At 41.9% G+C, this 12,872-nt stretch overlaps 1 protein-coding gene and 1 pseudogene across 9 annotated transcripts in view; one reads left to right on the top strand and one right to left on the bottom strand.

The window, feature by feature from the left end:
• XIAP (X-linked inhibitor of apoptosis) overlaps positions 1-12,872 on the bottom strand; it is a 75,287-nt gene that overhangs the window by 20,237 nt on the left and 42,178 nt on the right. For 8 of the 9 annotated variants that reach the window (XM_030806858.1, XM_004092509.3, XM_030806851.1 and 5 more), the window contains one exon: positions 918-1,826. The exons of the other annotated variant lie outside the window; for it this stretch is intronic. In XM_030806858.1, the coding sequence (XP_030662718.1) occupies positions 918-1,794 (877 nt within the window). In that variant the 5' untranslated portion in view covers positions 1,795-1,826. The remainder of the gene's footprint in view (positions 1-917; positions 1,827-12,872) is intronic. 9 annotated transcript variants of the gene reach the window in all.
• Positions 8,173-9,492, top strand: LOC105738099 (annotated as a pseudogene).

Genomic DNA, 12,872 nt, shown 5'->3' with positions numbered 1-12,872 from the left:
TGGGTCAAATATATAATGGTATAACTTTTTAAAATATCTTTAGAAGCAATCACTCCAATGGCCCTTCCTGAAATGTCTACCACAGTCCATTTGAAAGTACTCATATGGCCGGCGTGGTGGCTCATGCCTGTAATCCCAGCACTTTGGGAAGCCAAGGCGGGCAGATCACAAGGTCAGGAGTTCGAGACCAGCCTGGCCATGGTGAAACCCCATCTCTACTAAAAGTACAAAAATTAGCCAGGCGTGGTGCATGCACCTGTAATTCCAGCACTTTGGGAGGCCGAGGCGGGTGGATCACCTGAGGTCAGGAGTTTGAGACCAACCTGACCAACAGGGAGAGACCCTGTCTCTACTAGAAATACAGAATTAGCCGGGCGTGATGGCGCATGCCTGTAATCCCAGCTACTCAGGAGGCTGAGGCAGGAGAATCGCTTGAACCTGGGAGGTGGAGGTTGCGGTGAGCCTAAATCATGCCACTGCACTCCAGCCTGGATAACAAGAGCGAAACTCCGTCTCAAAAACAAACAAACAAACAAAGCTATTGTGAAGCTTAGAGAAAATGCATGAAGTATACGTATTGAGCACTTATAGTAAGTGCTCAATAAATGATGGTTAATATTACTATTAGACCCATTTTGCTATTGGGGATGTCTACCATCTTTTGCAAGTTATCTACTTCCTATAAACAATTACATAAAGAGAAGCATGACTCATAATATGGTAGTCTTTTTCACATAAATTCAGTAGTTACGTTACAGGTTCAACGTAAGAGTTCACAGAATAATACAGATATATATATAATCATGCCAAGTTATACCTAAATATTTACCAGTTCAGGGGGCTAAGGGCATCTATTTACTTTTTATGAACCCTGGCATACTTGGGAAGCTATTTATTGGTTTTATAATAAAGTTTACCTAAAGCATAAAATCCAGCTCTTGCAAGCTGCTCCTTGTTAACTGAGTATATCCATGTCCCAAAAGTAAAGATCCGTGCTTCATAATCTGCCATGGATGGATTTCTTGGAAGATTTGTTGAATTTGGGAAATTCCTATCAGAACTCACAGCACGAGATTCACTTCGAATATTAAGATTCCGGCCCAAAACAAACAAGCAATTAGGAAAGTGTCGCCTGTGTTCTGACCAGGCACGATCACAAGGTTCCCAATTTTTCAGTTTTCCACCACAACAAAAGCACTGCACTTGGTCACCAATACCTGTGTAGTAGAGTCCAGCACTTGCTAACTCTCTTGGGGTTAGGTGAGCATAGTGTGGCCAGTTCTGAAAGGACTTTAATCTAGCTTCTTCACTATACATGGCAGGGTTCCTCGGGTATACGGTGTCTGATATATCTACAACCTGCCCAGTTCTCAAAAGATAGTCTGCATGTGTCTCAGATGGCCTGTCTAAGGCAAAATGATTTCTGCTTCCCAGATAGTTTTCAACTTTGTACTGACCATTCTGGATACCAGAATTTGTAGACTGCGTGGCACTATTTTCAAGATAAAAGCCGTTGATAAATCTGCAATTTGGGGATACTTTCCTGTGTCTTCCAACTGCTGAGTCTCCATATTGCCATCTATCTACAACTGCATGACAACTAAAGCACCGTACGGTATCTCCTTCACCAGTATAAAGAAACCCTGCTCGTGCCAGTGTTGATGCTGAAACAGGACTACCACTTGGAAAATTAGCAAAAGTTTTTAATCTATTAAACCCTTCTACAAATTCTTCTTCCTTATTGATGTCTGCAGGTACACAAGTTTTAGATCCTTCAAAACTGTTAAAAGTCATCTTCTCTTGAAAATAGGACTTGTCCACCTTTTCTAAAAAGAGAACATTATATTAGGAAATCCAAAATGTGAAACACAAGCAATAGACTTTTGTTATAGGAGCTAACAAATTATCCACTTATGACATAAAAATAACTACACGACCACTAAGAAACATTCTAATTCTAAATACTAGAGTTCAACATTACCACATCATTCAAGTCATAAAGTAAAATCTAGCATTTTTGTTTTCTCTTTCTGAGAAAAGTAATATTTAAGCAGGCAGAATAAAACTAATAATTTTTAAATGCTTATTTTACATAAATATGTAAACTATGATGCAGAATATGTTATAATTATTAGCCATGTCAAATCATTAATTAGGAAAAACATGAAAGAAGCATAAAATATGCAGATTATTAAAGTCTATGCATAATTGTTATAATGAATCATTATATATTCAAGGCATCAAAGTTGTTTTTACAAGTTAAAGAATGTTCAGAATGTTAATGAATTAATTTTTAATATTTCTTTGCTTAGCAAAATGTTTTAATCATAATATTGGTTCCAATGTGTTCTTTAAGAGTATGAAATATTTCTGATTTTCATGCATGAATGAGAGCCCTTTTTTTGTTGGAACTGGATTACAGATATATACATAACACTGCCCTCTAGAGGGTGGCTCAGGAAAAATTCTAAGTACCTGCAAACCTTAACTGCTGTTACTTTTTTTTTTTTTTTTTTTTTTGCCCATGACATACATGTGCCCTGCGGTTACTTTTGCTATTAACTTCCCCTGGTCAAGTAACAATCTGTTCAAATGGAAGATAAGTATTGCTGCAGTCTTATTAGAGCTGCCAAATTACAGCTGTGTAATTTTGACCCAGATAAAATACTAAAAGGAACCCGTTAAGTTATGAGAAGGGTAGAAAGATAATTTATCCTCCAAACCTGGACACTTCTCAAAGTGAAAAATCACACTAGTAATAATCACACTGGGACAACAGGCATAAATCAGGGTTGCCCCAGGCAAACTAGAGCATATGGTAACCCTAGTTATGAGGCAAACCTGGTTCTCCAGAATCTCCCACATTGCCTGGTAACGTGTTCAATATAAACTTGTCAAAGGCAAAATAAGAGAATGGTAACAATGACTCTGTGTCTATATTATGTGTGCATTAATTGATTTTTTTTTTTTTTCAGATGGAGTTTTGCTCTTGCTGAGGGGCTAGAGTGCAATGGCACGATATTGGATCATTGCGACCTCCGCCTCCCGGGTTCAAGCAATTATCCTGCCTCAGCCTCCCAAGTAGCTGGGATTACAGGCATGTGCCACCATGCCCAGCTAATTTTGTATTTTTTAGTAGAGATGGGGTTTCTCCAGGTTGGTCAGGCTGGTCTCGAACTCCTGACCTCAAGTGATCCGCCCGCCTCGGCCTCCCAAAATGCTGGGATTACAGGCGTGAGCCACCGCGCCCAGCCATTAATTGATTTCTTGAGAAGAATTAGCCAGCTCTTTTGCCTTTATGTTGACACAATATGTCTTAGAATTTAATCTCTTTTGGAGTAATGTTCAACACAAAGCAAGCTGACAATGGACTTCAGTCTTTCTTGGCCATGTCAATTTATAGTGGTATTAACTCATATACCTCAACAGCTGAGTTATATCTGCGCAAAACTTTTGGAATATAGTCTCCATGACTTCTGATGAATTATCATTTCCTAGATGTCTGAAAACATTCCAACATTAGCTTCAAGGCCCTTTGTTGAATCAGCACAATAAACTGGATGACAAAAATCAAGATTCAAAGAAACCAAAGCTGATCAAACTCCTTGTTCTACTCTTTTCCCCCTTCTCACTCTGCACTTGACTATTCTTTAAAAAACCAGCCGGGCATGGTGGCTCACACCTGTAATCCTAGCACTTTGGGAGGCCGAAGCGGGCAAATCACCTGAGGTGAGGAGTTCGACACCAGCCTGACCAACATGGAGAAACCCTGTCTCTACTAAAAACACAAAATTAGCCGGGCGTGGTGGAGCATGCCTGTAATCCCAGCTACTTGGGAGACTGAGGCCGGAGAATCGCTTGAACCCGGGAGGCGGAGGTTGCAGTGAGCCGAGATCGCGCCACTGCACTCCAGCCTGGGCAACAAGAGTGAAACTCTGTCTCAAAAAAAAAAAAAAAAAAAAGAAAGAAAAGAAAAGAAAAAAACCAAGGCTACCTGATAGGCTAATGAGATAAAATTTAATAGGGATAAGTGTAAAGTCTTACATCTGGTTTTTAAAAAATATCTGGTGCATAGGCCGGCCACGGTGACTCGTGCCTGTAATTTCAGCACTTTGGGAGGCCAAGGCGGCCGGATAACTTGACGTCAGGAGTTTGAGACCAGCCTGACCAACATGGTGAAACCCCCATCTCTACTAAAAATACAAAAATTAGCCAGGCGTGGTGGCAGGGACCTGTAATCCCAGCTACTCGGGAGGCTGAGACAGAAGAATCCCTTGAACCCGGGCAGCGGAGGTTGCAGTGAGCCAAGATCATGCCACTGCACTCCATCCTGGGCGACAGAGCGAGGCTCCATCTCAAACAAGCCTGGGCGCAATGGCTCACGCCTGTAATCCAAGCACTTTGGGAGGCCGAGGAGGGTGGGTCACCTGAGGTCAGAAGTTCAAGACCGGCCTGACCAAAATGGAGAAACCCCGTCTCTACTAAAAAAAAAAAAAAAGAAAGAAAGAAAGAAAGAAAGAAAGAAAGAAAGAAAGAAAGAAAATTAGCCTGGCATGGTGGCAGACGCCTGTAATCCCAGCTACCTGGGAGGCTGAGGCAGGAGAATTGCTTGAACCCAGGAGGTGGAGGTTGCAGTGAGCCGAGATCGTGCCACTGTACCCCAGCCTGGGCGACAGAGCGAGTGTCTCAAAAAAAAAAAAAAAAAAAATCTGTTGCATAACTAAAAGAAGATGGAGACTTAGTTTAAGAAGAAATCACTTAAAGGCAATCATCCATATTAAAACCTTGGGATTTTAATTAATTACAAATTCATCATAAGCCAACATTACAAGTCGACTAAAAAACTTACAGCAACTTCAGGCTGCATTAGTGTCCAGATGTGCAACATCCAGATCCAATTCAGCTACCAAGGGATATTATTTCCAGTTCCAAATACATTTTGGAAGGGACATTAACAAAGTTTAATGTCCTTAGGGAGCAATCGGGATGATAAAAATGATATCATATGAGAAATAGTCGGAATAGCGAAGGATATTTATCCCAAAGGGTAGAAAAACTGTGAGGGGAAGGGTAGAGAGGATAGACTAACTACCTTAAGATATCTAAAAGATTATCACGTAGAAAACAGATCCAAATTTTATATAGCTTGACGGCAGAATTAAGGTCATTAAATACAACTATAAACAGTAGCTTTTAACCCAAGGATGGGCTTTATAACAATCAATAGTAGCACCAAATGGATTGGGTTGCCTTGTAGATTATGAGTTCCTCCTATCACTTAAAGGAACTTCAGCATGGACTAGGAGACTGGATTAAACATTTCCAAGTCTATAATTATCCTGAAGAATTAATGCTCAGTATAATTCAAAACACATGAGAATTGCCTTCCCTGAGGTGTTAAATTTTATTTCAAGTCAGTCAAAATAGATGTAAGTAGCCAGGCACAGTGGCTCACGCCTGTAATCCCAACACTTTGGGAGGCTGAGGTGGGCGGATCACTTGAGGTCAGGAGTTCAAGACCAGCCTGGCCAACATGGTGAAACCCCTTCTCTACCAAAAACTACAAAAATTAGCTGGGCGTGGTGGCACACGCCTGTAATCCCAGCTATTCGGGAGGCCAAGGGACGAGAATCACCTGAACCTGGGAGGCGGAGGTTGCAATGAGCCGAGACTGTGCCACTGCACTCCAGCCTGGGTGACAGAGTGAGACTTCATCTCAAAAAAAAAAAAAAAAATAGAAGTATAAAATCAAAGATATTCTCATTTCACAATTTTGTGTAGTTCAAGCAGTCACCCTATTTCAGAAAATATTAGATAAAACCATCATTCAACATGAGCAGGAGAATCTCAATTTGAAGCTTTCGAGTGGAGATCTTATCTTCCCAGAGGTTGCTTCCATGCTAACAGTTCAGATTTCACTCTTTTGAAAAGTAAATATTTATTTAGAAGCACTCAAGTGAACAATATATACACATTAGCAGAGTGTGAGCTTTTTGAGAAGGAGGAAAACCAGAATTACCAGAGTTTAAGAGTGAAAGGTGGAAGGATGACTGATGAAAGACAGAAACCTTGGGTTTAGAGAAAGGCACCAAACAAAAAGGGTAAGACAGGGTAAAAAAATATAGGATCTAAGTGAAACGGAGGTGGGCAAAATGATACCACAGAAAACAAGTATATATGGAGCAGATGAATTGAGAATATAGAAGAAAATAGGGTACGAATATTGGACAAGGGTGACAAAAAGGTTTTTGAAGTGAAAAGGTGTGGGTGCAATAAAGTATGCTGGGATAATTTAAGGCTTCTCTGTGAAAGCATCTTCAGTAAGTGGAAAGTCAGGAAGGCACGGAAAGAGAAAAATGTCAAAGAAAGCTTTTGGTATAAAGGGGCTGGGCAGTCAGGAATCTTAAGGGTAACAGTAGTTGGGAAAATAGCACTACGGAAGCAAAAAATGGGACAAAAAGGACGAGCAAGCCAATGGTGCATGTTTAAATGAAGGGTTTGGGAGATTCTACAATGGTGATAAGTAAGGTTTTACAGTATACATGTATGTATACACATTTAGTCCAGTCAACTGTGTAAAGAGAGCCACCAGGAGGTGCCAAGGAGAGGAGGCTGACAGCTAATCTAGTGAGAATGTGGGAATGCGAAGGTGGGGGATACAGAGACAAAGGCACATACAAAACCCTGGTGTCTGTATACGACGCAAAAGTTTCTATTTCTGCCTTTTTTCTGAAACAGAGTTTTGCTCTTGTGGCCCAGGCTGGAGTGAAATGGCGTGACCTCAACTCACTGCAACCTCCGCCTCCCAGGTCCAAGCCATTCTCCTGTCTCAGCCTCCCAAGTAGCTGGGATTACAGGCGCCCGCCACCACGCCTGGCTATTTTTTTTTATTTTTAGAAGAGACAGGGTTTCAACATGTTGGCCAGGCTGGAATTGAACTGCTGATCTCAGGTGATCCACCTGCCTCGAACTCCCAAACTGCTGGGATTATAGGTGTGAACTACTGTGCCAGGCTTTTCTTTTTTTTATTAGGGTTTTCTTTCTTTTTTTTTTTTTTTTTTTTTGAGACAGTTTCACTCTTGTTGCCCAGGCTGGAGTGCAATGGCACGAACTCGGTTCACCGCAACCTCCGCCTCTTGGGCTCAAGTGATTCTCCCACCTCAGCCTCCTAAGTGGCTGGGATTACAGGCACCCACCACCACACCCGGCTAACTTTGTATTTTTAGTAGAGACAGGGTTCCTCTATGTTGGTCAGGCTGGTCTTGAACTTCTGACCTCAGGTGATCCGCCCGCCTCCGCCTCCCGAAGTGCTGGGATTACAGGCATGAGCCACCGCGCCCAGCCTTAAGGTTTTCTTTTTTGAGACGGAGTCTTGCTCTGTCACCCAGGCTGGAGTGCAGTGGCGCAATCTCGGCTCACTGCAACCTCCGCCTCCCAGGTTCAAGGGATTCTCCTGCCTCAGCCTCCCAAGTAGCTGGGACTACAGGCATGTGCCACCACACCCAGCTAATTTTTTGTATTTTTAGTAAAGAAGGGGTTTCACTGTGTTAGCCAGGATGGTCTCGATCTCCTGACCTCGTGATCCGCCCGCCTCGGCCTCCCAAAGTGCTGGGATTACAGGCGTGAACCACTGAGCCCAGCCAAGGTTTTCAAATAGGTAGAATAAAGGTTATTTTAATGGGGAAAAGGATATAAGGTAGAATGCACGCCAGATTACCACTGCATGAAAATGTATACTTATAGACAAGACTCAAAGTAGTATTAAATAAACCGAGAAAATGTTAAGGTGACGGGATTATAGGTGATCTTTTTCTCCAGAATGTCTTTAATAATATTGTCACTTAAAACCTCTCTTTCTGGCCGGGCGCGGTGGCTCACGCCTGTAATCCCAGCACTTTGGGAGGTCAAGGCGGGCGGATCATGAGGTCAGGAGATGGATACCATCCTGGCTAACACGGTGAAACCCCGTCTCTACTAAACATTCAAAAAATTAGCTGGGCGTGGTGGCAGGCGCCTGTAGTCCCAGCTACTCAGGAGGCTGAGGCAGGAGAATTGCGTGAACCTGGGAGGCGGAGCTTGCAGTGAGCCAAGATTGTGCCACTGCACTCCAGCCTGGGTGACAGAGTGACTCCGTCTAAAAAAAAAAAAAAAAAAAATCTCTCTTTCTGTGGTTTTGTCAACCACAGAAAAAGGCTATATCCAGTCACTGCTATGCCCTAAGACTTCAGACCTGTGTCTTCAATCATAGATGCGGATGTTCTCCCAGGAACTAAGCATCCCCTAGGACTCTATATCCAGGATGGTTCTAGCCTAAGGGAGACACCACATGGCTTAGAGAGCATCCCAGGGATCTTTTATATCCTGGCTTGTTCCAGGCCTGGCTCACAACACAGAACAATGAACTGTTAATGATGAAGTTTTTAGAAGTTGATGGTATATAAGTTTCAGGGAAGCATCTCAATCAAGTAAACAGACATGATGAGTGCAAACAGCAGCGACCTCATCCTAACAGTGAGATCAGCAACCAGGAGAATAATGTTACTGGGAACAGTCAGACTTCTGGTAGCTCCAGCCAATCTACTGATAATAGCCTTCTTGCCTAATCACAGCAGATTGAACCAAACTTTGAGCCAAAGGATGAAGATAGTGGGGAAGGTGACATTATTATTTAAGATAATGGTGTGCCACAGAAGACTGCTAAAGCCATTCCTACCATCAAAAGCCTGGAATCGTTAACACAAACAGAACAAACTCACTTTTGAGTCTCGACAGAATGATTTTACTTCTTCTAATTAAGTGAATTTAGCAGTAGTACAAACACAGAATTTGAAACATATGCTCCAGATCAAAAACTCTTAGAAGACGGAACTATCGTAACATTATGAAACCATCATTTGAATGTTTTCTGAATGAGGATGTCATAGGACTTGTAAATTTGGGTAGTTTAAGAGCTTTTAAACCTCTGAGCCAACGACCTAGAATAGGCATGAGAACAATAATATTACAAGTTTGAAATGTTATTGAAATAAATAGAAACAGAAAGTAGATTAGTGGTTGCCTAGGGCTGGGGAGGGGGAAATAGGAAGTGACTACAAATGGTTACTGGGGTTGTTTGTGGAGTAATGAAAATGTTCTAAAATTAGATTGTGGTGATAGCTGCACAACTCTGCATATACTAAAAGCCACTGAACTATATACTTTAAATGGATCTTATGGTATATAAATTTTATCTTAATAAAGCTGTCAAAATGTTATTAAAATAGTAGTTTGGTAACTGCATAAACTTTGGTGGATCAGAGGTGATTTTAAGTCTAAAACAAAAAGGGGTTTGCTAATGAAATTATGTGCTTTTGATATGGAAAATGGGATGTTAGTACATTTTCAGAACTAGGTGAGAGGACTAAGTCATTTCTGTTTGAAGCGGTTACATATTTAACCTGTTTCACAGAGCCCAGTGAATTTTTCCTTTAACTATATTCTTTAAATTTTTTTTTTTTTCTTTGAGACAGAGTCTCGCTCCCAGGCTGCAGTGCAGTGGCGCGATCTCGGCTCACTGCAAGCTCCGCCTCCCAGGTTCACGCCATTCTTCTGCCTCAGGCACCCGAGTAGCTGGGACTACAGGCGCCCGCCCGCCACCACGCCCGGCTAATTTTTTTGTATTTTAGAGATGGGGTTTCACCATGTTAGCCAGGATGGTCTCGACCTCCTGACTTCATGATCCGCCCGCCTCGGCCTCCCAAAGTGTTGGCATTACAGGCGTGAGCCACCGCGCGTGGCTATATTCTTTAAATTCTAATGAGAAAAAGTTTGATTCTATCTCTTGGTACTGGAGGACCTCAGCTCTTATGTTCCCAGTATTCTTATTTCTAATGTTGTTCTTCTGTTGCCAATTGTTAACAAATCACTTTCTGGAATGCTTTTTCTAACTTTTAAGAAATTAAGGCAATTACTATTTTTAGGAGTTGCTTTCCATGTTATGAAGCACTTGAAGCTATGCTCCTGAATTACAAAATTCTCTGACAGTTGTTCACATTGGTGTTTGTACGTCCTATAGCTTATATATTTAAAAACTAATTCCAAACAGGTATAATTTGTGTTGTAAAAAGCAGTTAATGGCCAGGCGTGGTGGCTCATGCCTCTAATCCCAGCACTTTGGGAGGCCGAGGCAGGCGGATCACTTGAGGTCAGGAGTTCGAAACCAGCCTGGCCAACATGGCGAAAACCCATCTCTACTAAAAATACAAAAAGTAGTCAGGCGTGGTGGTGCATGCTTATAATCCCAGCTACTCAGGAGGCTGAGATATGAGAACCCAGAAGGCAGGGGTTGCAGTGAGCCCAGATCGTGCCACTGTACTCCAGCCTGGGTGACAGAACAAAACTCTGTCTCAAAAAAAAAAAAAAAAAAAAAAAAAGGCAGTTAATTTCACTGACTCTGGTAATATGAGACTCTCTCCTTTAACATTCTTGTATTTACTCCTAATTTCACTACAAAGCATTCCCTTTGTTTTGTGTGTCCATATGTACACTGGAATGCTTTTGTACTCTTTTAATGTATTCAAGTAGTGTGAATGTTTTTGATAAAAAATGTACCAAGATTAAAAGATTTTTACACATGGAACAAACCTGTGTATTTTTTCATACAACGATTTTGGATTTTCTTTAATGGGATTATTCTAGGAAGACTGCCTAACATTGATAGAAATATGTGGTATTTACCACTGATGGGTAGAGTTTACTCATATTATTTTCCTTTTTATTTAAATTTTGTTTTTTTTAAGACAAGGCCTTGCTCTGTTGCCTGAGTTGGAGTGCAGTAGTGTGATCATAGCTCACTGTAACCTCGACCTCCTGGGCTGAAGCAATCCTCCCACCTCAGCCTCCTGAGTAGCTGGGACTATAGCCACATGCCACCATGCCCCGCTAATTTTAAAAAGTTTTCTTAGAGATGTGGTTTCTCTATGCTCTTCAGGCTGGTCTGGAATTCCTGGACTCAAGCGATACTCCTGACTTGGCCTCCCAAAGTGTTGTGATTATAGGCATGAACCACTGTGTTTGACTAGTTTTTTACTATTATGAACAATGCTGGAGTGAATGACCTTCCATCTAAACCTACTTATGTAATGTTTGCTTTTTGCACCAATAATAGATGGCCTCAAACAGGGCAGTGTCCTGTCACTACCTCCATTTAATCTATCTTGTTTTTGACTAGTAATAGTCTTAAGAAGCATTTGACTAAAGTAGTTGGAAAAAAAAAAAAAAAAGCAGCATGAGGCCATATGCGGTGGCTCACCCCTGTAATCCCAACACTTTGGGAGGTTAAGGCGGGAGAATCACTTGAGCCCAGGAATTTAAGACCAGACTGGGCAACGCAGGCCAAGGAATTCCAGGTTACAGTGAGCTGTGACTGCGTCACTGCACTTCAGCCTATACAACAGGTCAAGACACTGTCTTAAAAAACAAAAAAAGTAGTATGAATATACTTATAAATCTATGAGAAGGCTGGGTGCAGTGGCTCACACCTGTAATCCCAACACTTTGGGAGGCCGAGGTGGGTGGATCGCTTGAGTTCAGGAATTCAAGACCAGCCTGGCCAACATGGTGAAACACCGTCTCTACTAAAAATACAAAAATTAGTCGGGCGTGGTGGCACATGCCTGTAATCCCAGCTACTCGGGAGGCTGAGGCAGGGGAATCGCTTGAACCTGGGAGGCAGAGGTTGCAGTGAACCGAGATGGTGCCACTGTACTCCAGCCTGGGCGACAGATCGAGACTCCGTCTCAAAAAAAAAAAAAAAAAAAAATCTGTAAGAAAAAGATTAATATGTTGATAGAAAACAGGCAAATTTACAAGTGGGAAATATTAATGGTCAACAAACATCATATGCAATAATGTTAAACCTCATTAATAATCAAAGAAATAAACACTTTAAAAGATAACATTTTTATCCTATTTGGCAAAGGTCAACATTACTACCAACAACGAAAACGCAGTGGCCGGAGAGTATGAAGCAAGAGGCATCTGCCTGTTAGAACTAAAAACTGGTACATCTTTTCTGGAAGGTAATCTGGCAATATATGTTCTAAAAGTCTTAAATAGATGATTATCTCTTGAACCACCCATTCTAGTTCTAAACATATTCTCAAAAAAAAATAAAAAGAAAAATAAATAAATAAATAAATAAATCAATCCCTGATCAGGCCAGGCGCGGTGGCTCACGTCTGTAATCCCAGTATTCTGGGAGGCCAAGGCAGGCGGATCACCTGAGGTCAGGAGTTCAAGACCAGCCTGGCCATGGTGAAACCCCGTCTCTACTAAAAATACAAAAAATTAGCCAGGCATGGTGGTGCATGCCTGTAATCCCAGCTACTCGGTACGCTGAGGCAGGAGAATCGCCTGAACCTGGGAGGCAGAGGTTGCAGTGAGCTGAGATTGTGCCATTGTACTCCAGCCTGGGAAACAAGGGCGAAACTCCGTCTCAAAAAAAAAAAAAAAAAAAAAAAAAAAAATCCCTGATCAGCCAGGTGCAGTGGCTCATGCCTGTAATCCCAGCACTTTGGGGGCTAAGGTGGGTGGATCACTTGAGGTCAGGAATTCGAGACCAGCCTGGCCAACATGGCAAAACCTAGGCTCCACAAAAAAAAAAAAAAAAAAAATACAAGAATTAGCTGGGGGTGGTGGCACACACTTGTAGTCCCAGCTACTCAGGAGACTGAGGCAGGAGAATTGTTTGAACTCGGGAGGTGGAGGTTGCAGTGAGCCGAGATTGCGCCACTGCATTCAAGCCTGGGCAACAGAGGGAGACTCCATCTCAAAAAAAAAAAAAAAAAAAAAAAACCCATCATTTCATTATGAATGTATATATAAGGATGTTC

This window comes from Nomascus leucogenys, chromosome X (genome assembly GCF_006542625.1).
Source record: "Nomascus leucogenys isolate Asia chromosome X, Asia_NLE_v1, whole genome shotgun sequence".
Taxonomy (NCBI): Eukaryota; Metazoa; Chordata; class Mammalia; order Primates; family Hylobatidae; genus Nomascus; species Nomascus leucogenys.
Note: the sequence above shows the minus strand (reverse complement) of the source record. Positions and strands in the feature narration are given on the sequence as shown.